At 45.0% G+C, this 23868-nt stretch overlaps 1 protein-coding gene across 1 annotated transcript in view; it reads left to right on the forward strand.

Moving 5' to 3' along the window:
• AGBL4 (AGBL carboxypeptidase 4) overlaps positions 1–17345 on the forward strand; it is a 1285194-nt gene extending 1267849 nt beyond the window's left edge. Inside the window, exons 12-13 of the mRNA XM_060141936.1 lie at positions 11049–11145; positions 17228–17345. Coding sequence (XP_059997919.1) covers positions 11049–11145; positions 17228–17345 — 215 coding nt within the window. The remainder of the gene's footprint in view (positions 1–11048; positions 11146–17227) is intronic.
• Positions 17346–23868: the final 6523 nt, after the last annotated feature.

Consider the following 23868-nt stretch of genomic DNA (forward strand, 5'->3'; position numbering starts at 1 on the left):
CTAATCTGACGCCAGCCTAGCATTGCAGCCCCACCTTTCCCTCTACACTTTAGCTCCCTTGGTCCACGGGCCCTTCTCTGTCTTATTTCTGGCCCAGGATCACGGGCCCCAGGCCCACTCCCCGCTTCTACTGATGCTAATCTCTCTCTTCCTCCCTCTTTCAGATTTGTCTCTGTCTGTCAAATCTTGACTATATACCCACTTCCATGAAGCCTTTCAAAATTCCTCCATTTGAAATTAAATCTCCAACATGTCCACAGAATTTAGTGTCTGAATTTATGGTCATGCTCAAGAGAAGAGAAAGCATGCATGGTGTTAAAAGACACTCAGGTTGCCCTTCCCCCTGAGAGTGAAGACTGCCGCCATATCCTGCCTGCCGTACACAGTGGGGTGTTACTCCAGGACCTTGCTTCAGACAGGTCTGGACTCAAAGAGGGCTAAAAATCCTCAACAGGAACTCTCCAGCAATTAAGCAGCACCCAGCAACCAATGAGCACAGGTCCCTGGCACGCCCTCAAACCTGCTTTTCACTAAGTACCGTGATTTCTCCAAATACCTACCATATGAACTCAGAATAATAAAGCTCCAGAAGAGAGTAACCTCAGAGCCCTGCTCCACCCCTGCTGTGAGACCTGGGAGGGCCAGACAGAATTTCGAGGTAAGGACCCTCACTTCACCCTCAGCCGTGTGGTTGACAGGGTCTTGGTGCTCCAACCAGGTGTCAGGTCTGTGCCTCTGAGGTGGGAGAGCCAAGTTCAGGACATTGGTCCACCAGAGACCTCCTGGCTCCACGTAATATCGAATGGCTCGCCCACAGATCTCCATCTCAGCGCAAAGACCCAGCTCCACTCATCGACCAGCAAGCTACAGTGCTGGACACCCTATGCCAAACAACTAGCAACACAGGAACACAACCCCACCCATTAACAGAGAGGCTTCCTAAAATTATAATAAGGTCACAGACACCCCAAAACATACCACCGGATGCTGCCCTGCCCACCAGAAAGACAAGATCCAGCCTCATCCACCAGAACACAGACACCAGTCCCCTCCACAAGGAAGCCTACACAACACACTGAACCAGCCTTAGCCACTGGGGGCAGACACCAAAAACAATGAGAACTATGAACCTGCAGCCTGAGAAAAGGAGACCCCAAACACAGTAAGTTAAGTAAAATGAGAAGACAGAGAAATATGCAGCAGATGAAGGAGCAAAGTAAAAACCCACCAGACCAAACAAACGAGACTAAATAGGCAGTGTACCTGAAAAAGAATTCAGAGTAATGATAGTAAAGATGATCCAAGATCTTGGAAATAGAATGGAGAAAATACAAGAAACATTTAAAAAGGACCTAGAAGAACTAAAGAGCAAACAAACAATGATGAACAACACAATAAATGAAATTAAAAATTCTCTAGAAGGAATCAATGGCAGAATAACTGAGGCAGAGAAATGGATAAGTGACCTGGAAGATAAGATAATGGAAATAACTACTGCAGAGCAAAATAAAGAAAAAAGAATGAAAAGAATTGAGGACAGTCTCAGAGACCTCTGGGACAACATGAAATGCACCAACATTCGAATTATACAAGTCCCAGAAGAAGAAGAGAAAAAGAAAGGGACTGAGAAAATATTTGAAGAGATTATAGTTGAAAATTTCCCTAATATGGGAAAGGAAATAGTCAATCAAGTCCAGGAAGCACAGAGAGTCCCATACAGGATAAATCCAAGGAGAAACACGCCAAGACACATATTAATCAAACTGTCAAAAAATTAAATACAAAGAAAAAATATTAAAAGCAGCAAGGGAAAAAAAAAAAAACAAATAACATACAAGGGAATCCCCATAAGGTTAACAGCTGATCTTTCAACAGAAACTCTGCAAGCCACAAGGGAGTGACAGGACATATTTAAAGTGATGAAAGGGAAAACCTACAAGCAAGATGACTCTACCCAGCAAGGATCACATTCAGATTCAACAGAGAAATTAAAACCTTTACAGACAAGCAAACGCTAAGAGAATTCAGCATCACCAAACCAGCTTTACAACAAATACTAAAGGAACTACTCTGGGGAGGAAACACAAGAGATGGAAAAGACCTACAATAACAAACGCAAAACAATTTAGAAAATGGTAGTAGGAACATACATATTGATATTTACCTTAAATGTACATGGATTAAGTGCTCCAACCAAAAGACATAGACTGGGCTTCCCTGGTGGCGCAGTGGTTGAGAGTCCGCCTGCCGATGCAGGGGATGCAGGTTCGTGCCCCAGTCTGGGAGGATCCCACAGGCCATGGAGCAACTAAGCCCATGAGCCATGGCTGCTGAGCTTGCATGTCCGGAGCCTGTGCTGTGCAACGGGAGAGGCCACAACAGTGAGAGGCCCGAGTACTGCAAAAAAAAAAAAAAAAAGATGTATACTGGCTGAATGGATACAAAAACAAGACTGGTATATATGCTGTCTACAAAAGACCCACTTCAGACCTAGAGACATATACAGACTGAAAGTGAGGGGATGGAGTAAAATATTCCATGCAAATGGAAATCAACAGAGAGCAAGAGTAGCAATTCTCATAGCAGACAAGATAGACTTTAAAATAAAGACTATTACAAGAGACAAAGAAGGATACTACATAATTATCAAGGGATCAATCCAAGAAGAAGATATAACAATTGTAAATATTTATGCACCCAACATAGGAGCACCTAAATACATAAGACAAATGCTAACAGCCATAAAAGGGGAAATTGACAGTTAACAATCATAGTAGGGAACTTTAACACCCCACTTTCACCAATGGACAGATCATCCAAAATGAAAATAAATAAGGAAACACAGGCTTTAACTGATACATTAAACAAAATGGACTTAATATTTATAGGACATGTCGTCCAAAAACAACAGAATACACTTTCTTCTCAAGTGCTCATAGAACATTCTCCAGGATAGATCATATCTTGGCTCACAAATCAAGCCTTGGTAAATTTAAGAAAATTGAAATCGTATCAAGTATCTTTTCTTATCACAACGCTATGAGACTAGATATTGATTACAGGAAAAACTCTGTAAAAAATACAAACACATGGAGACTAAACAACACAGTACTAATTAACCCAGAGATCACTGAAGAAATCAAAGAGGAAATCAAAAAATACCTAGAAATAAATGACAATGAAAACACAACAACCCAAAACCTATGAGATGCAGCAAAAGCAGTTCTAAGAGGGAAGTTTATAGCAACACAATCCTACCTCAAGAAACAAGAAACATCTCAAATAAACAACCTAACCTTACACCTAAAGCAATTAGAGAAAGAAGAACAAAAAAACCCCAAAGTTAGCAGAAGGAATGAAATCATAAAGATCATATCAGAAATAAATGAAAAAGAAGTGAAGGAAATGATAGCAAATGTCAATAAAACTAAAAGCTGGTTCTTTGAGAAGGTAAACGAAATTGATAAACCATTAGCCAGACTCATCAAGAAAAAAAGCAAGAAGACTCAAATTAATAGAATTAGAAATGAAAAAGGAGAAGTGACAACTGACACTGCAGAAATACAAAGGATCATGAGAGATTACTACAGGCAACTATATGCCAATAAAATGGACAACCTGCAAGAAATGGATGAATTCTTAAAAAAGCACAACCTTCTGCAACTGAACCAGGAAGAAATAGAAAATACAAACAGACCAATCACAAGCACTGAAATTGAAACTGTGATTAAAAATCTTCCAACAAACAAAAGCCCAGGACCAGATGGCTTCACAGGCGAATTCTATCAAACACTTAGAGAAGAGCTAACACCTATTCTTCTCAAACTCTTCCAAAATATACCAGAGGGAGGAGCACTCCCAAACTCATTCTACGAGGCCACCATCACCCTGATACCAAAACCAGACAAAGATGCCACAAAGAAAGAAAACTAGAGGCCAATACCAACGATGAACATAGGTGCAAAAATCCTAACCAAAATACTAGCAAACAGAATCCAACAGCACATTAAAAGGATCATACACAATGATCAAGTGGGGTTTATCCCAGGAATGCAAGGATTCTTCAATATAAGTAAATCAATCAGTGTGATAAGCCATATTAAAAAACTGAACCATAAAAACCATATGATCATCTCAATAGATGCAGAAAAATCTTTTGACAAAATTCAGCACCCATTTATGATAAAACCCTCCAGCAAGTAGGCATAGAGGGAACTTACCTCAACATAATAAAGGCAATATATGACAAAACCACAGCCAACATTGTTCTCAATGGTGACAAACTGAAACCTTTTCCTCTAAGATTAGGAACAAGACAAGGTTGTCCACTCGCACCACTAGTATTCAACATAGTTTTGGAAGTTTAGACACAGCAATCAGAGAAGAAAAAGAAATAAAAGGAATCCAAATTGGAAAAGAAGAATTAAAGCTGTCACTGTTTGCAGATGACATGATACTATACGTAGAGAATTCTAAAGATGCTACCAAAAAACTACTAGAGCTAATCAATGAATTTGGGAAAGTAGCAGAATACAAAATTAATGCACAGAAATCTCTGGCATTCCTATACACTAATGATGAAAAATCTGAAAGAGAAATTAAGGAAACACTCCCATTTACCATTGCAACAAAAAGAATAAAATACCCAGGAATAAACCTACCTAAGGAGACAAAAGACCTGTATGCAGAAAACTATAAGACACTGATGAAAGAAATTAAAGACAATACAAACAGATGGAGAGATATACCATTTTCTTGGATTGGAAGGATCAACATTGTGAAAATTACTATACTCCCCAAAGCAATCTACAGATTCAATGCAATCCCTATCAAACTACCAATGGCATTTTTCACAGGACTAGAAAAAATTTTTTCACAATTTCTTTGTAAACACAAAAGACCCTGAATAGCCAAAGCAATCTCGAGAAAGAAAAACGGAGCTGGAGGAATCAGGCTCCTGGACTTCAGACTCTACTACAAAGCTACAGTAATCAAGACAGTATGGTACTGGCACAAAAACAGAAATATAGGTCAATGGAACAGGATAGAAAGCCCAGAGATAAACCCACGCACATATGGTCACCTTATCTTTGATAAAGGAGGCAAGAATATACAATGGAGAAAAGACAGCCTCTTCAATAAGTGGTGCTGTGAAAACTGGACAGCTGCATGTAAAAGAATGAAATTAGAACACTCCCTAACACCATACACAAAAATAAACTCAATATGGATTAAAGACCTAAATGTAAGGACAGACACTATCAAACTCTTAGAGGAAATCATAGGCAGAACATTCTATGACATAAATCACAGCAAGATCCTTTTTGACCCACCTCCTAGAAAAATGGAAATAAAAGCAAAAATAAACAAATGGGACCTAATGAAACTTCAAAGGTTTTGCACAGCAAAGGAAACCATAAACAAGACAAAAAGGCAACCCTCAGAATGGGAGAAAATATTTGCAAATGAAGCAACTGACAAAGGATTAATCTCCAAAATTTATAAGCAGCTCATGCAGCTCAATATCAAAAAAGCAAACAACCCAATCCATAAATGGGCAAAAGACCTAAATAGACATTTCTCCAAAGAAGATATACAGATTGCCAACCAATACATGAAAGGATGCTCAACATCACTAATCATTAGAGAAATGCAAATCAAAATTACAATGAGGTATCACCACACACAGGTCAGAATGGCCATCATCAAAAAATCTAAAAACAATAAATACGGGAGAGGGTGTGGAGAAAAGGGACCCCTCTTGCACTTTTGGTGGGAATGTAAATTGATACAACCACTGTGCAGAACAGTATGGAGGTTCCTTAAAAAACTAAAAATAGAACTACCATATGAGCCAGCAATCCCACTACTGGGCATATACCCTGAGAAAACCGTAATTCAAAAAAGTCGTGTACCACAATATTCATTGCAGCACTATTTACAATAGCCAGGACATGAAGCAACCTAAGTGTCCATCGACAGATGAATGGATAAAGAAGATGTGGCACATATATACAATGGGATATTACTCAGCCATAAAAAGAAATGAAATTGAGTTGTTTTTAGTGAGGTGGATGGACCTAGAGCCTGTCATACAGAGTGAAGTAAGTCAGAAAGAGAAAAACATGTACTGTATGCTAACATATATATGGAATCTAAAAAAAAAAAAAAGAAATTGCTTCTGAAGAACCTAGGAGCAGGACAGAAATAAAGACACAGATGTAGAGAATGGACTTGAGGACATGTGGAGGGGGAAGGGTAAGCTGGGACAAAGTGAGAGAGTGGCATGGACATATATACACTACCAAATGTAAAATAGATAGCTAGTGAGAAACAGCCACATAGCACAGGGAGATCAGCTCAGTGCTTTGTGTCCACCTAGAGGTGGGATAGGGAGGGTGGGAGGGAGATGCAAGAGGGAGGAGATATGGGGATATATGTGTATGTATAGCTGATTCACTTTTTTATAAAGCAGAAACTAACACACCATTGTAAAGCAATTATACTCCAATAAAGATGTCAAAATAAATAAATAAAAGACACAGGTTCATATGCCACCTCTATCACTTTCGAGGCACAAGGCTCTGGGTCAATTATGCAAACTCTGCTTTTTTCAGTTTCCTGTTAAATATGTGTCGAATTGTGCTTTGACCTTGCAGGGATGTGATGGGGGTTATCGACAGTAAATAAGTACACTGTACGGTGCACAGGGTATGCTGGGAAATAAAATGCTAGTTGCTTTTGTAAAGGTGAGAATGCAACAGCCTGTTTGCTAGTATAGTTAGTTGGGATGTTAGTTTCCTCTTCTAGACTGTAAACAGAATTTGTCTAATTCTTCTTTAAGCTCAATCTCTGCCCTTCTTCATGCCAGTACACACGTGGGAGCAGCCCCCAGAATGTTAGAATGAATGAACAAATGAATGAATGAATGAGAATATCCCAGCCCTCATTGCCTGTTAAAGCATCCCACCAAGTGCTGGAGCTATTGACGCCCACCCTTTACTTTAAAACAGCTCTGGGCAGAAGTCACCAAGTGAGTCTGAGTTTCAGACAACCCCAGACAAACCCTCCTGCTTCTCTGATTCAAGGGTCCTGATCCCACCTGCTGCCTGTTCCTGCCCTCTGTGAGAAGCCCATCGGGAACTACAGAAGAATCCTGAGGAGGATGACAGTTTGAATTCACAGGCCGTTCTAAGGTTTTCGTTGGCAATGAAGAGTTGGGAGTTTTCACCCGAATTTTTTTCTCTCTTATTTCTGCAGTATATTGGAAAAGGTTCCAGCCAAGAGAGCTATTGCTTTCTCCTTGCCTAGATCTTAAATCTTTGTTCAAAGACAGCTTGTTTTCATTGAAAATGTTCAGTCAGTCTCTTCACTCCTGTCACCCACGTCTCATTTCTTGACTCCAGCAGGGCCAGTGCAGTAACTAATCTGGAGTGAGGCTCTCAGGGCTTAGGAAATATGTAATACTACTGGAAAGAGAAAGAGGGTTGTCCCTGACAAGTCCCACCTTTAAAACACTGTCCTTTAAACAGAGCTTGCTAAAATGATCAGCACCTCACTGAGGGACATTTTACTGCAACAGCCCAACTCCTCCACCTTGGAGAGCCTAGGAGTATTGAGTACCAAGGAGATCTCCTAGGCTTGCTTCCAGTCTGGGCGAGTCTGGCGTCCACTGCAGGCCAGGAGGAAGGGTTCAGGCTTCCCTCTGGCCCCATTCATGCACTTACTTAGTCAGCGCCCACGTGTTAGTGACATACCTCACCACCGTAATCCTGTGAGGCAGCCATTGTTATTCACATTTTACAGGTGAGGAAATGAGGGCTCAGGGAGATGGGAAATGCTCTGCAGGGCCACGCTGTGTCTCAGTTCTCCTCTGCTGCGTAACAAATCTCCCCCAAACTTAGTGTTTAAAACCACAGCTATTCTCTCTTGTTTTCTGTGGGTCAGAAATTTGGGAAGGGCTCCCCTGAGTACTCTTAGCTTGGCATCTTTGACACAGTGACAGTGAGACAGTGGCTGGAGCTGGAGCTGGAGCAGTAGTGTGCTGGAGGAGCTGCTGCGGGCTGGCCAGGAATCTCTCTCTAAAGTAATCTCTCCACAAAGTCTCAGGGCCTCTCCCTGCAGCCCCTCCATGGGCTAGTTTGGGCTTCCTCACAGCATGCTGGCCTCAGGGCAGTCAGACAGCATGCCTGGAAGTTCAGGGCCCCAGCTGGAACATTCGAGCAGGAAAGGTGCAAGTTATATCTGCTTTTCTGGCCTCTCCTCAGAAGTCCCACACTGTCACTTCTGCCATTCCTCTCGTGGCAAGTGAGTCACAAAGCCCACTCAGCTTCAGAGAGAGGGGATACAGATGCCACCTCTCAGTGGAGGGAGTGTCAAGGTCACATCATAGAATAACAGGTGAGATGGGAGACATTGTTGCAGACGTCTTTGGAAAGTACAATCTGCCCCACACAGCACGTGGCCGAGCCAGGATTTGGATTCGGATTAGGTACATTTGATTCCAAAACTTCTACTACAATCTTTCAGCCCCGTCCACAGGAACCTCTCCCTTCCTCTGCGCCCCTGTTGCTCTTACTGTTTTGTTTGTTTGTTTGTTTGTTTTGGGCTGCACTGGGTCTTCGTTGCTGCATGCGGGCTTTCTCTAGTTGTGGTGAGCGGAGGCTACTCTTCGTTGTGGCACATGGGCTTCTCATTGCAGTGGCTTCTCTTGTTGCAGAGCACAGGCTCTAGGTGCACGGGATCAGTAGTTGTGGCACGTGGACTTCAGTAGTTGTGGCTCACGGACTCTAGAGCGCAGGCTCAGTAGTTGTAGCGCACGGGCTTAGTTGCTCCACAGCATGTGGGATCTTCCCGGACCAGGGCTCGAACCCGTGTCTCCTGCATTGGCAGGTGGACTCTTAACCACTGTGCCACCAGGGAAGCCCTGCAGCTCTTACTGTTGACACACGCAATGGTGATTTGGTCACCCCAAGCCAGCTAGAGCCTGGCTAGGTTGAAGCAGCCAGCCACTTCTGCAGGCCCTGGTGGTGAGACTGCCTCAGGGTCTGCTGGTCAGAGAGCCCATGCCTGACACCAGCTTGTGAACTTTTTAAAGGAGGGGACAGAGAAGGTCGGTCACAACCAGAGGAAGAAAGCAGGTGGCAGCCCCAGAGCACAGCAAGCCTGCGGCACGTCTCACTGTCTTAAACAACTCGTCTGGCATTTCTCCTTCTCCCACCAGGCACTGGCCTGGGATGACTCAGCCCTTGACAGAAAAGGTGCTTTCAAGTTGGGAAACAGCCCAGAGTGGAGGAAAGCTCACGGTTCTGGAGTCAGACACTCCCAAATTGGAGTCTTGACTCTACCATTTCCAGTTATATAGCTTTGGACAAGTTTCTTAACCTCCCAGAGCAAAGGGGAGATAAAAATGCCTTCCTCCCTGGGTTTTTTAAAATGCATATGTAAGCAAAGCGCCCGTGTGATGCCAGGCATTACATAAATGCTGGTGTTCATGTCCTGGGCCACATCCAACCCCAGCTTGGAGACGTCTTGAAGAGAGTGGTGAGAACTCACTCAACTGTCCACAGATGCTAGCCCACCTCCATGAGCCTGGGTAGAATGGTGGCTGAGTGGTACCCAGTGAAGGGGCAGCTAAACTGAGGTGTCTGGAAGCTGAGAAGGAGTCTGCCCTGTAAGGCCTGTGGGCAGAGGGGAGAGTGGTCTGGGAAGATGGAGTGGAATGGACAAAGGCCTGGAGGTAGAAGAAGTTCAGTATCACTGGAGCGTGAAGGTCGAGGGGTGGAAGGTGGGAGGCAACAAACACAAAGCTGAGACCTAACTACAAAGGACCCGGTAGATCAAGTTCCAAAATTTGAACCTTACAGGCAACTGGGAGCCACTGAAGGGTTTTACTCAGCTGGGTAGCATAGACAGATCTGCGTTTTAGAATAACTACCCTCCCACCCCACCCCCACTAGCAAAGTTATAGAAAATGGAGTAGAGGCAGGCACTCTTATGGCAGGAAGGCCATTAGGACAGGATGACAGCAATTCAAGGAAAAGATGGTGCTGGCCTTTTCTAGGGGAACAGCAGGGACCTGGAGAAAAGTGGAGAAACTGAAGAGATAGGAGGTCCCTTGGGTAAGAGTTGGTGGTGGACATTCAGAGCTGAGAGATATGAGATAAAAGATAAGTGCTTTGAATGAAGTCAGTTCAGAAGCCACGGAAGTAGGGGGCAAAGGCACCAATCATAGACCTGGGAGAGGAGTACTGTGGGAGGCTTTACTAAAGAGACATCACCTAACTGGAGAATTGATAGTTAAAAATTAGCCAAAGGGAAGGGGAAGGCGCTTCAGGGAGAGGAGACAGCTCACGTGAAGCCCCAGAGTTATGATAGATAATACACAGAGCATGTGCTCCATGTTGTTGAATAGATGATTGCTGTGCTAATTTATACTAAAATGTTAATGGTCAATATGGAATTGACCCTTTCCCCCTCCCCAGGGAGTTTATACTTTAACAGGTCACGAACGCTTACCCTAAGGATTCGTAATTGGTGGATTTCAAGGTGGAACGGGGATACTGTTTAGGGTGAGAGGGTTTTATCATTGTCCCCAAGGTTACCAAAGTAGGTGACTAATCCCCGGGGTCAAGTAGGCCCTGGTCTATATACAACAAAGGGTCTCTTGCCCTCGGGTCTTGCTTATCTGCCTCCACCCCAAGCCACCTGAAGGCAGACCATGGAAGCCCAGTGATTCCCAAAGCAATGCAGTAGGTTCTAAAAGCTCTGAACACAGGCTTTGGAGTAAGACTACCTAGACCCATATCCTGGCTCCTCTCCTTCCCGGTTCTGTGACCTTGAGCAAATTATTGGACTTCTCCACATCTCAGTTTCCTCATCTGGAAAATGAGGAAAATAATAGTATCTATCAATAATATTTAAGGTTTCGTGAAAATCAAAAAAGACAGTACATACAACACTTAGAATAGTGAGTGGTGATACTGTTTTGTGACTGTTCTTACTTTTCTTACTAGTCCAGAGTTGCTCCTTAACACCCAGCCTTGCAGATATGAAGCTGGGGCGGAACGTGGCGAGAACGTTTTTGGATTATTACCGGCTGAACCCCATGGTCGAGAAAGTGACGATCCCCATGCCAAGACTGCGGTAAGTGCTGAGCAGAGCAGCAGGGCCTTGCGTCCTGCTTAACTGGCTTCTTGTTAGGGGCAGCTTCCCTTAGCCTCTCTCTGTCCCTCGGTTTCCCATCTGTGTCACGGGAAAGATGATTGGCCCTGCCACAGAGAGAGTACGGAGCAGAAGGGCTTAACAGCACATTTCCTGAGTTGAAGTATAATTATGGGGTCAGACAGTGAGGGGTTGGTCATTTCTGGGTCTAACATGGGAACCGACAGGGATGGAAGTTGCTGGGAGGCTGAGTCCAGCCACTGTTCCGAGCTAGTCTGAGTGTTTCCATATGCTACTTCATCTGATAGCTCCTATGTCATCTAGGCTCATAAGGTCTCTGATCCTTCAATTTCCTCATCTGTAAAGTGGGGACAGTGGTGCTCACTTAGAAGATTATTAAGAGATGTGTGTTAGAGCACCCTGCACAGTGCCAGGCATGTATGTACCCCGAGCACATGAGAGTCCCCTTCTATCAAGATGCAAAGCCTCAGGGCTGAGAAGACACATCCCTGAGAAGTTTCCCCTCAGGTCCTCTGCTGGGGCCAACTTCTTGAGCTGGTGAAGAAAGAAGGTTAGGAGATGAGTGTCCTTCCTGAGGGCTGGACCAGAGCCCAGAGTGCTGGGTGTTCCCATGACTGCTGGCGGTGAGCCCAGTGAGCATTTGGGCAGTGACACCCAGTGGCATCTGGAATGTGCTGGCCCCGTCCTACTTCTTGACCTCATCTCCTACTCTCCTAGTGGTCCAGCTTCCGTGAAGGACATGACGACATCCAACTTACTGCTCCTGCCAAACCAGTCTTCCCACTGACCTTGCCCATGACCTTGCCCAAATGCTTTGCTGTCTCAGGGCTTTTGCCCTGATGCACCTTCCTCCCTACCTGTTATTAACAAAACACAGTGTTAATCACTACTATTTATTGAGCAAAGTACTTTTTGCATATGGTCTTATTCAGTCCTCCTAGACAATTTATTCCTCATATTACAAATGAGGAAAAGGAAGCTCAGAAAGGTGACGAGAATTGCCTGAGGTCAAAGATATTTTGGCAGAGGCAGAATTTGATCCTAAGCGTTTATGATTCTAAAGCTGGACTGAAGTCCAGCTAAGCTCCACCTCAGTGTGGGTTCAAATTCTGTCTCAAGCTCCTGCTAGCTTGTGAGATATTAGGCAAGCTTCCTGGCCTCATGAAACCTTTCTCCTCCTACCTAAAGTGGGCGTAATAAGGATGGTTTTAAAAATTAGATACAAGTGTGCTGGAGTGCCTGGCCGCCAGTAGGTGCTCAATAAATGTTTCCATCTCCTCTTGCTTCTGGGGTGCAGTCCCAGATTTCCAGACAGCTCATCACAGCCTGGGGCAAGTCCCTGGTCTTCTCTGGTTGGGCTGGATGATCTCTCAGGACCCACGTCCCATCAGGCTGGGAGTCCCACCTCTTGAGTCCTAGCTCCACAAGGAATCTGCAACACAATGTACTCTGACTCATACTTTGTCTCAGGTTGTTCCCCCCCCCCCACCCCCGTCCTGGTGGATTAGTCTTCAGAAGGAGCATCTGTGTTTCTTCTCTGTGCTCCCACAGTGCCTAGGCTGTCCTGAGCATGCGTGCATGTATACATCCCTTCATTCACTCACTTAGGGAAAACAACACTTTGTGCCAAGTGTCTGGGCAGAGGGGGTGCTTGAACGAGTAAATGATTAAGGCGTGACCCCGATGTTGAAGAGCTCACTTCTAGAGAATGGTGCTCAATTCATCCTTAGAAGTCATTGGTTATGTTCTTAAAATTTTAAAGCTCTGTAAAACTCAAAAGAATTGTTAGAATCTCATTTACAAGTTAATTTGGGGATTGTCTCTTTCAGGTCCTCTGTCAGCCTGAATAAAATTATCCCGACCCTTTCCCACTTTGTTCTTGAATGTTACATTGTCAGTAAAATGGTGCTGACACCCAGGGAGAGTAGCCATCATCATGATGCAGATGAGGTGTTGAGGCCCAGGGAGCAGACAGGATTGGTCACAGCCATGGCTGGAGCCAGGCCCCACCATCCCAAGCCTGGTGCTCTCAGCATCAGTTAGTGAAGAGTTCTTTGAGATGGGGGAGGCAGGACCCTGAAACTGGGTCTAAAGCATTCAGGGGAGTTCAGGGCCCTGCTCATGGGGACTCATTTCCCTGAGCTTTGCAGCCTCGTTAGAGAAGAGCTGGAGAGCTCATTCCTCAAAGTTCGTAGCCTTGAGGACTTGTGGTAAATGCGCCCACCCTTCGCCTAAGAAAAACAAAATAAAAACTCTCTCCATCCCCACATCTCTACCTCATCAAACTATGAATATGTCTTAGCTCTTAACTGGTCGGCAGTTCTTGAAAAAATGAATCTCAGGAGGATACAAGGCTCTGATGTGGGACTTGAATACTTTCCCATTTTCGTATTATTTTCCACCCAAGCATCAAATAACATACATGAAAGAGCAGTTCTGCTTTTAAAGGAAAATTATATGTTTTGACTCAAAATTAATCTTTGTTTTGTCTCATGTCTACGGATAATTATACTGTGTCAGTTTCCACCCACGTGCTGGAAGAAGCCTATCAGCATCCCTGGGTGCTGTGCCGCCCTTCGGGGAAGGTCCCTGGGGAGGCCAGGATGTGGGCCTGAGAGTGCAGGCTCAGGGACATGGCGTTGATGACCAGAGATGAGACCCCGCGCTTATCTCGACCACAGTGACACAAAATGCCCCAGCGAGGTGCATACAAATTAGACAGGGGAAATGAGCAGGCCAGGTTATCCTCTGTGCGGCGACAGAGCATGAGCACGGAGGGTGGGCCTCTAAGTGTAAGGTGCCGGTGGGCTGCCTCTACGCTGGGGTTTGCGTATGTGTGCGGGGCATGGGGGTGGGAATCATCAGCTCTGCATCACACTGGAGCCCACCACGTGGCAGGCCCTGCCCTGGATGCTGGGGGAACATAGATAACCTTTGCCCATCAGGAGCTCAGATTCACAGAGGAGAAAGCATGTACACATGCAAAGATAGCAAACAATACTGAGCAATGTGTAAATGTGCTCAGTTACCTCTCAGATTGTGCCCTCTTTCACAACACCGTCCATGGCTTCCCATTTCAGTTCGTCTTCTGGCTGTTCAAGGCCCTGGCCTACATTTAAAACTTCATATGTAGCCTCCTAGCACACACCTTTCCCTTGTGAGCACCTTCTCCACCCCACCGGCTTTCTACCACTTTATGCCCCAGTCAGCAAGTCATACCTCCATGTTCATCCTTTTCCTTCTTTCTGGAATGTTCTCCCTTACTGTCTGTAGATGACAAATGCCAACGTATCTTTCAAAGCCCAGTCCAGACATCATACCTCTGTGTTTTTGTCCTTGCTCTCCACCTGAGGTAGAGCTCCTTCCTCTCTGCTGGATCCCAAACTGATTTTGCACACACGTGTGCATGGTACGTCCCATAGCGTATTGTCACAGCATCTTTGCATGCTGTGACATCTTTGCATGTCTGGCTCCTCCACTAGATAGGCTGCTCCTTGAGGAATTATTTTATCACTCCTGTATCCTTAGTGCCAGGTGCAGGGCCTAGCTGGGAATAGGTCCTAAATAAGCCCTAAATGTATGAATTATAAAATGGTAGAACTGAAGAAGCCCCTAAGAATCGTCTACTTCAACCCCTTCGTGTTATAGTGAAAAGTGAGACCCAATCAGAAATTACTCTCCCACACCATCTGGCAAACATTCGGCAGCCAGCAGGAGTATCCCAGGAAGGCTTCATGGATGAAGTGGGGCTTGAACTTGGTTTCAAAGGACATGTAGAATTCCAATGGATGAAACAGAAGGAGGAGAGAGGGCATTCCAGGTTGAGGGAAAGGTTGTAAAAGGCAGGGAGCTGAACCTGAAAAGACACATTCTAAGGCAATGACAGGCCAGGATGTTTAGGGCAATAGAGGTGATAAAGATGGGACTAAAAATTCATTCAATTCATCAACCTTCAAGCATCTACTCCATACCACTCAGGAATTGTAGAGAAAAATCAAATGCATCCAACCCACAGTCCTGTGAGAAAAATAGCTGGGCAAAGAACTCCCTAGAAAGTGGTGTACTAAGAGATCAGACACAAAGTGCTGCAGAAGCCTCTGGAAGAGAGAGGCTTACTTTCTGGGGAGTCAGCTTCCCAAAGGAGGTGAGTCTGGAGGGCACGATAGGAAAAGGAGCATCTCTGTGGGGCCCAGGTGTGAGATGCTTGCCTACCAGTGCCTCTCTCTGTGCCCCCATCTTGAGCTGCAGGTGCTCTTTGGCTCTGTAATGGCCCCAGAGTCATTCTGCACATTCACACTCCTCCCCAGCCACTGCACACCCTCTCCTCACGCACACCATCTGCCTGGGGCTGCCCCACCTGTGATCATACCTGGGCTTCACCCGCAAAGAAACAAACCCAACTTATTTCCCATGCTTCCTTTGGGTGTGAAGACCCGCACTCTCAGTGACACATGAATGACACCTTGTAATTGGCAAAACTCTTCCCCAACCCCATTTACCAGAGCCTATGATGCAGGAAGGACATGGGCTCTACTATTTTAGAAATGAAGAAACAGAGGCTAGAGGAAAAAGGGACTTCTTCAAGATCACGTCGCCTGTAAACAACATTCCAGCATATGTTCCAGGCTGTTGATGGGTACTAAGATCTAGGTGTACCTCACCCATGCTAGATGGCCTTCCTATGTTAGCAAGGTCCCTCATGAGTGTGGAATTTTAGACAGTGAGGCTTCCTGGTAGAGGAGCTACATTAGGGCAAGGTGTCCCTTTTGTGTGCTGCCACCTGTTCTGTCTTTACCTTATTCATGACTCATCGGCAATGAAGGAAAATGATACTCCAGGGTCAGAGCATCATGGGTTATAAGAAGTCACATCTTGAATCCTAAATCAAACAGCCCAAGAGATTCCCATATTTGTGGCATTACCATTTTCTTCCATGCATTATAGTTCTTTATTATTTTGTGTAATTATTTTGTATAACTGTCTCCTCTACTAAACTGTAAGCAGCCTGAGGACAGCATCAACGTCTGACTCAACTTTGTCATCTCCAGAGTACAGTGGACCATACCTAGCACCTAGCACCTAGCACCATGCCTTTGTAAGTTATAGTAGGCAAAGGAAGATGCTAGGTGAGTTTATTCATATTATCTCATTTAACCTCACACCACCCTCCAAGATTGGAATATTTTATCCTCGTTTTGTAAATGAAACTCAGAGAAGTTAAACAACTTGCTCAAGGTCGTCCCTCTCATATATGGCTGACCAGGGAATTCAGTTCAGTTCTTTCTGGATTGGCTAATCTTTCCGCTGCAAATAAATCTTAACCCAATGCTTGAATGAATGGCACATCAGTTTGTCACTCAACAACATAACACACAAACAAGGCCCCGTATGAGGAAAAATGCAAACTGGATAAACTGGGTCCCTGCCTATCAGAAGCTCATAGCCTAGTGTGTGAGCAGAACAGACAGTGAATAATTGCTGAAGAGTAGTGTTAAAGGTATTGCATTGGGTGCTGGGTGCTGGGATACAGAGATGAACTAGACACATCTCTGCCTTCAGAGAGCCCCCAAGATTGTAGGGGAAACAGACCCACCATGAAATGCCATAATTAGGCTATACTGAGAAATATAAAGGGAACTCTGGAGCCCATGATGGTTATGAAGGGAATGAGCTCCCTGGATCTGCCAAGCTGCAATTCATCTATGGGTTCATGCCCATCCCGTTGTGAAATGGATAGAATGAGTTAGAATCAAGTTGGAAGTGTGGAAGACTTGTAACTATAGGACAGTTAGGTTTTCTCCAGAACCAGAATGATACAACGTATCCATCCATTCATCTAACAGTCATTCCATTGAGTCATGCTGCCTGCTCTGAACCAGGCCCTGGGCTGGGTTCCTGGGATGCAGAGAAGAGGAAGTCAAGGCCACTGCTCCTAGGAGGTCACAGTCCAGTGGGGGGAGATAGACATGCACACAAATGATTGCAGTACAGCGTGTATATGTGCTGTCTTTCTTCTCTCTTTCTGTTATCTCCCCCTTTACAGGAAAGAACGCCCCCCCTACAAGCACCCACTCCTGCGGGGCCCAGCCAGCAGCCACCCCAACAGCAAAGGGGGCAAGAAGAGCTCAGTGAACCACAAAGACCCTTCAAACTCTTTTTAAGGACGTGGAGTCCGGGGAGGTCTTGTGGTGGCAGGAGCATGCATTTTCTGCTGGGGCATGAAATTAATCACCCTTCTCTAGTTTCCAAGATAATGGCTGTGAGATAATGTATAAGCTAGTGAAAGGGAAGGGAAAACATGAGAAATTTCATCATCGATTTTCCCTTTTACCAGTGGAAAATCAATTGTGAGCCTTCACCTTCAGGCTTAAGAACAAAATAGGAGATTCAAACCAGATGAGTACAGATGCTATTTTCCACAACATAGAGACCCGCACAGGAAGAGAAAACCCACACGTCCCTTCTCAGGTCACTGCTTTCCAGCCCCTTTACTGTTCTAAGTTGTGCCGTTACTACAGATGTTTACCTTTTAGACTAGGCTACAGTTTTCGCTTTTAGAAGTGCGGTGTCCACATTTGCTGACCCAGAACAATAGCAACAACACGTACAACGCGAAGACAAATGCACTGTTGGGAACAATGGGACAGAATTTTTGAGATCACGATGGTCTTAGACATACGGTTAATTTATGAGCTGCATGCTCCCTGACTCCCCTAAACCCCAGCATGCAACTTCAGAAAACTGCTCTGAGAGCTATGTCCCAATGACCTGGGTCGTTTCATTGAAACTTTAGCTCCTAAAACAAAAAGTAATAGACACACATTCCAAAAGGTCTCTCATGGTTAAGATCTCTAGATCTTGGTGTCTGAGATCAAACCTGACCACTGAAGACAAGGACATGGAAAATCTGCAACAGCGGGGAGGAGGCAGACCGCCAGGGACAGGAGATGCAAAAGACAAAAGGATGCACTCTGAGGCAGGTGGGGATGATAAAATAAAACAACAGCAGGGGCAATTCCCAAGGTGGACCAAGCTCAAAATTGTGCATTTTTCTACGGAGTAAAGTGCCTTTCATGATGAATGGGTCCAGGGGAGTCGGCTCCCTGCCTGTCTGTGAAGCAGCAGGCTGAGTCACCATGACAGCCTGCTAATTAAAATGACCTCCCGGAAATAAGGATTAGGAGATAGGGAGAGAAAGAGAGGCTCAAGGGAGGGAGGGCCTTTAGCACAAAGCTTCAGTTTAGCATTCTTTTGTTTTGGGTTGGAGATTTTCAAACTTTGTTGCAAAAATTGAGAGCAAAGCTTATGCTCCCTTTGCTTATTGCTTTTCAGAAATGAAAACAAAGAACCATATGTTAGTCGGCTACAAATGTTGTGTTGTATATACAGCTTCTCCCCTGGGTTCTTGTTGCCCAGAAGAACACAAATAAAGTACTTTCTGCAGCTCCTCTGTTCCTCTGGGTGTTCTTGGCACCTTTCCTTCTAGGTCTCTCACTCCCTCAAGAACCAGCTGGTTGACCCAATTTGGTGTAACGCTCACTTTGCTGTCAGGGACTCTGTCATGAAGATAAGGAAGAACAGTCAAGGCTTGACTTTCCAGCAGCTCGTGCAGCAGAGTCCTGGGGAGTTTATTTGAATGCAACCGTCTCAGCACGAGCCAACAGTGTGTCAGAGCTTTCAGAAATGAGAGCATCTCTTGAGATGGCATAAATAGAGACAGATCGCATAAAATCAGAGGTGATAGTCCAGATCTACTTTTCCCTGGTCAGACTGCTTCCATAATGTGACCATATTTAGGCCCCCCCCTTTTTTTCTTTTCTTTTCTTTTCTTTTTTTTTTTTTTTTTTTTTGCGGTACGCGGGCCTCTCACTGTTGTGGCCTCTCCCGTTGCGGAGCACAGGCTCCGGACGCGCAGGCCCAGCAGCCATGGCTCACGGGCCCAGGCACTCCGCGGCATGTGGGATCTTCCCGGACCGGGGCACGAACCCGTGTCCCCTGCATCGGCAGGCGGACTCTCAACCACTGCGCCACCAGGGAAGCCCTAGGCCCTCCTTTATTTTTGGTGCTAAGGTGGATCATTTTATAGATTTATACTGCATATTAAATAATGACATAGTACATTTCCAATTTACATTTTACTGGGAGTGAACTGATATCCATTTTAGCAAATCTTCATTGACATAAAAAATCATTTATTTTCATCAACTTTTTATCGATAGAATATCCTCAGTTACAGACCCACTTTTTAAAAACTGTGTTGATTAATTAGATCACAGGCTTTATAAGCTCAGGCATGCTAGTGGAGCCAGGCAGCTCTGGGTTCTAATGCTGCATTCAAACCTTGGTTCTGTCTCTTAATACCTGTGTGATCTTGGGTAAGTTATTTAACCTCTCCGAATCTTAGTTTCCTGTAAGATGGTGATAATTATGTCTACCTCATTACAGTAGTTATGTGGGTTTGATGAACTTAGGTGTGGGGAATGTCAGCAAATGTGCTCAATAAATGATAGCTGTTATTGGGAGTGTGGCCAGGATGGTGAGGGGTCTGCAAATCATTTCCCATTGGAAACGGATGAGAAGACTGGAGCTGTTTATCCCTGAGATGAAAAATAAGAGGGAGCAGGGGTAGGAAAGCAAGATCGCAATCTCTAAAAAGTTGAAGAAAACATCTTGGACATTCTCTTTGTCCAAAAAAGCAAACTTGTTCTATGTTGCCAAAAGTAAGAACCAAATCTAGGGAGGTAGTCTCAGTAAGACAAATTTCAGCTCAAACGTGAGGAAAACCTTCTAGGGAATAGAGTTGTCGACCATTGGATGGGCTCCGTTGAGAGACACTGAGTTCCCCAACAGTAGAGGTATGCAACTAGAATGTGACTGAGCATCTGGAGGAACTCTAGGGGGATGCTGGATGCTCCGTGGCATCACCTCCTATTCTATAACTCTGAAGAGAAATGGCATGAGATGGGACTCACATTCCTGATGTCAGACAATGGAGTGTACAGTACAAAAAGTCACATTTAACACTAAACAAGTGACATTAAATGTCTCTGAATTACAGAATATGGACCTGCTAACATTCAGCAATCCTTATGAGGGAAAAATACATGGATATAAGGCAGACTGTAGGATGTGTTTGCAAAAGGGATGTCTGTATCTCCACACTGGTTGCCAGTGGACTTCCCTGTGGCCTCAGCCTGATCTGCAGCTCCCTAGCTTTCTTAGGCCAGGTTATATCTAATGGTCTCAGGTTAGAGGGGAAGAGTTTCAGCACTGAGATGGAGGACAGCACCAAGCCGGCAGGTGAACTGGCTAGAAGCTACCAGCCCACCCAGCCCCAGCAGGGGGCGCTGTAGCCTCTCTTCTTGTCTGCTCTCTTCCTTCTCAGGATAGAGCCGCAGTGGGTAGAACCGGCTACCAAACCAGTGTACTAAGGAGAGTGAGACGATTATGCAAAAAGGAGGGGAGGAGAGGGAAGGGACACGCTGGGCCTCTACCTGGCTCTCACACAAATCTCCATAAACAGTGCCAGTTTTGCTCTGCATGAGTCCACAGGCTGAGAGACAGCTGTGGCAGAGAAGCCACAGGCCGGAGGCCACCCAGATGCTTCGTGCTGAAGCCCACAGTAGAGGCTGGGTCACCTGCCTCTGACGATGTTTGCTTTGCTGCTGCTGCTTCTGCCGCAGCAGGAGGAGGCCTTCAGCTACTCTCCCAGTTGCCTCTGAGTGGGGGAGGGGCACAGGATGAGCTTTTGTCCTTTCACTGTAATTCAATGACACACCTGAAACTGGCCTAAGAGGCCCCCGACTCATTTTCCTAAGTAGTGAGTGCAGTGCCAAGCATGGAAATCTGGAGTGACTAACATTTGTAGAGCATCAATTCAATTCATAAATATTTTTGAACATTTACTGTGTGCCAGGCATCATGCCAGGTGCCTTTACATCCATTGCCGCATTTGATACTCCCGACGGCTTCTTGTGATAAGTGTCATTTTCTCATTGCTCAGGTGAGGAAATGAAGACCCCTAAAGGTAAAATACTTTGTTTGTATTCATATGGGTAGTGAGATCCTGGATTCAAACCCAGCTCCCTTCCCACTACCCTACCTGGGACCTTCTCTGTTAGTTTCCAGGTAAAATCAGGCCCAAACAGGAAAAAAATCAGGCCAAATCCTTTCATCATGTATTGCAGAGTTTGGCTAGTTATACTTGATCCAAATCCTAGAGGAATTTCTAGGTTTTCACCTCCTTTCTCTTGGACCCTCTCTTCATGTGTCATGGTTGCTTCTAACAGTTGCTCACTGACGTAACCCTGCTCTGACCCAGTCTGGCAGCTAGGTATATGAAAAAGCTGAATCAGAGATTGAATTTTGAAGAAATAAAGGTACAAGAGCAAACATTCAACAGTTGCTCTCCGCACTAATGGAGCTCACACAGACAAAAGAATGGCATGTCACGGTACGTTGTACCTTGCAATAAATCAATATTCTATTAAACTGTACTGATGCCATTTTTAAAAAAAAAAGCAGAAAGTAAGTTTCCAGGCTGGGTGTATGTCTCAAGATTTCAGGAACTTGTTAGCACCTGCCGATGAAACCCTACCTTCTTCCCATCTCTCATTCCCACACACCTGTCTGAGTCCCTACTGGGCACTCCAACAGGGTAGGGTTTCATTTATCACTTGACATGCAAAAGCTTCTAGATCTTCCAGGATTCCTGGAAGCTCAGCAAGGTAGTTGTTACCGGGCCCATCCCGGCACCTTCTGGGTTACTGACCCCAGGAAGCTAATCTAGTTCAAGTGTTGTATCATTCCCTCCTCAGTGTGTGAGCTGAGCGCACTGTGTCCCTCAATTTTTGTTCAGATATTTTCTTTGAGTCCTGCCTCCCGAGCACTTTAAGGGCACCAAGATTAGAGGTTGTTTCCCTTATGGCTCAGCTCAGCCACTGGGGTACCAGGACAGACAGAATAGGGGAGACATTATAACATAATAGGGACAGCCTGGGCTGAAAGAGTCAGGTAAACTGAAATGTGAATCCTAGCTCTTCCATTAACTAACTAGCTGTATGGCTTTGGGCAAAGAATTTAACCTCTTTAAGCTTCAGGATCCACATCTGTAAAATGGGAATGATAATACCTACCTCCCACAGTTATTGTGAAAAGTAAATATAATGACATCTATGTACAACACAGTGCCTCTAGTTAGTAATGTATTGTGCACTGAAACATTTGTTAAGAGGGTAGATCTCATGTTAAGTGTTCTTATAACAACAACAAAACAAACAAAAGAGAGAAAAAAACAAGGAAATGTTTAGAGGTGATGGATATGTCTGTTACCTTGACTATGATGATGGCAACATAGGCAGATACCTAATCTGCCTATGACCAAACTTGTCAAATTGTAAACATTAAATATATACAGGTTTTTGTATATCTATTATACCTCAATAAAGCTGTTTTCAAAATAGAATAACATCTCTAAAATACCTGGCATAGAGTAGAACTCTCTCCCCAACCTCCACCTTTAACTTGCCAGGATTGGAAACCCCTTTCCTTGAAGCCAAAGCTTTTCTCACTCCCAAATGAAGTGCAGAGAGAAGTATAACCCGTGCCCCCATGAGGACAGGAATGAGAGAAGTATCTAGCAAAATGACAGTCACACAGAGGGGTCAGTGTCTTTGTAAGTTGGGGGCTCAGAACAGGTGGGAAGACAGCGCTGGACACAACGTTCTCCTAGACTGAATTGAGGCAGAACTGACAAGACTAAAAAGAGAGGGGCGTAGACGTTCTGCAAGATACCAGTTTTATTAAAATAACAACAAACAAATCTTAGTAAGATGTATAGGAGGCTCTTTCTCTGCTATTTTTGACCCTACAATGTCTCCAGGGTCATCTCTGTGAAGTTATCATACCAATGCACTCTGCTCGCTGAAACTCAGGAATTCCTTGCAGCACGCTCACCTGTATTAACTCTATGTGCTCTCATCAAACTCAGGGTGCATGCTGGACAGGGCTTATTTTGTAGAAAGAAGAAACTGGTCCCTTGCCCATAGTCCACAGCTCGTAAGTAACTAGACCAGGACCTGGGTACACGCTTGACTCTGCCACATCCCACTACCTCTGTGATCAACCCCAAACCTCACCACTAAGCTGACCAATTCAGGAAGTCATTCCTACGACACCTGTTTTAACTCCTTAATGCTTAAAATTCACTTGTTCCCCAAAGACCTCAGGTTTCTTTTTGGCTGCCCCCATGTCAGCCTTAAATCCAAACCTGCTTCTCTCTCTGTCACCGGCTGTCTTGGTTAGCGTCCTCTTTTCCCGCCTCGTTGCCCAGGCTGGAAACCTTGCCCTTGTCATAATTCCCGTCCCTTCCTCTCTCCACATAGCCGGCCAGTCACCAAGGCTCATTGCTTCTGCCTCTGTGATGCGTCTGCCTTCGAGCAGTATAATGGCATGACTTTGGAGTCAGATAGTCCTGAGTTTTCAAGTCAACTCCACCGCTTGTTACTGTTGTCCTTTGAATCATTTAAAGCAGTTTACTTTCCTCATCTTTAAAATGGGGACGTAATACTTATTGGCAGGATTGTTGTGCATTTTCCTTCCTCTGCCTTGTCCATGCTCTTCCTCCGCTTCACTCCCACCACCATGTCCTGCCTGGGCTGCTGGAACAGCCCCTCCTTGACCTCC

Source organism: Lagenorhynchus albirostris, chromosome 2 (genome assembly GCF_949774975.1).
Source record: "Lagenorhynchus albirostris chromosome 2, mLagAlb1.1, whole genome shotgun sequence".
Lineage (NCBI taxonomy): Eukaryota > Metazoa > Chordata > Mammalia > Artiodactyla > Delphinidae > Lagenorhynchus > Lagenorhynchus albirostris.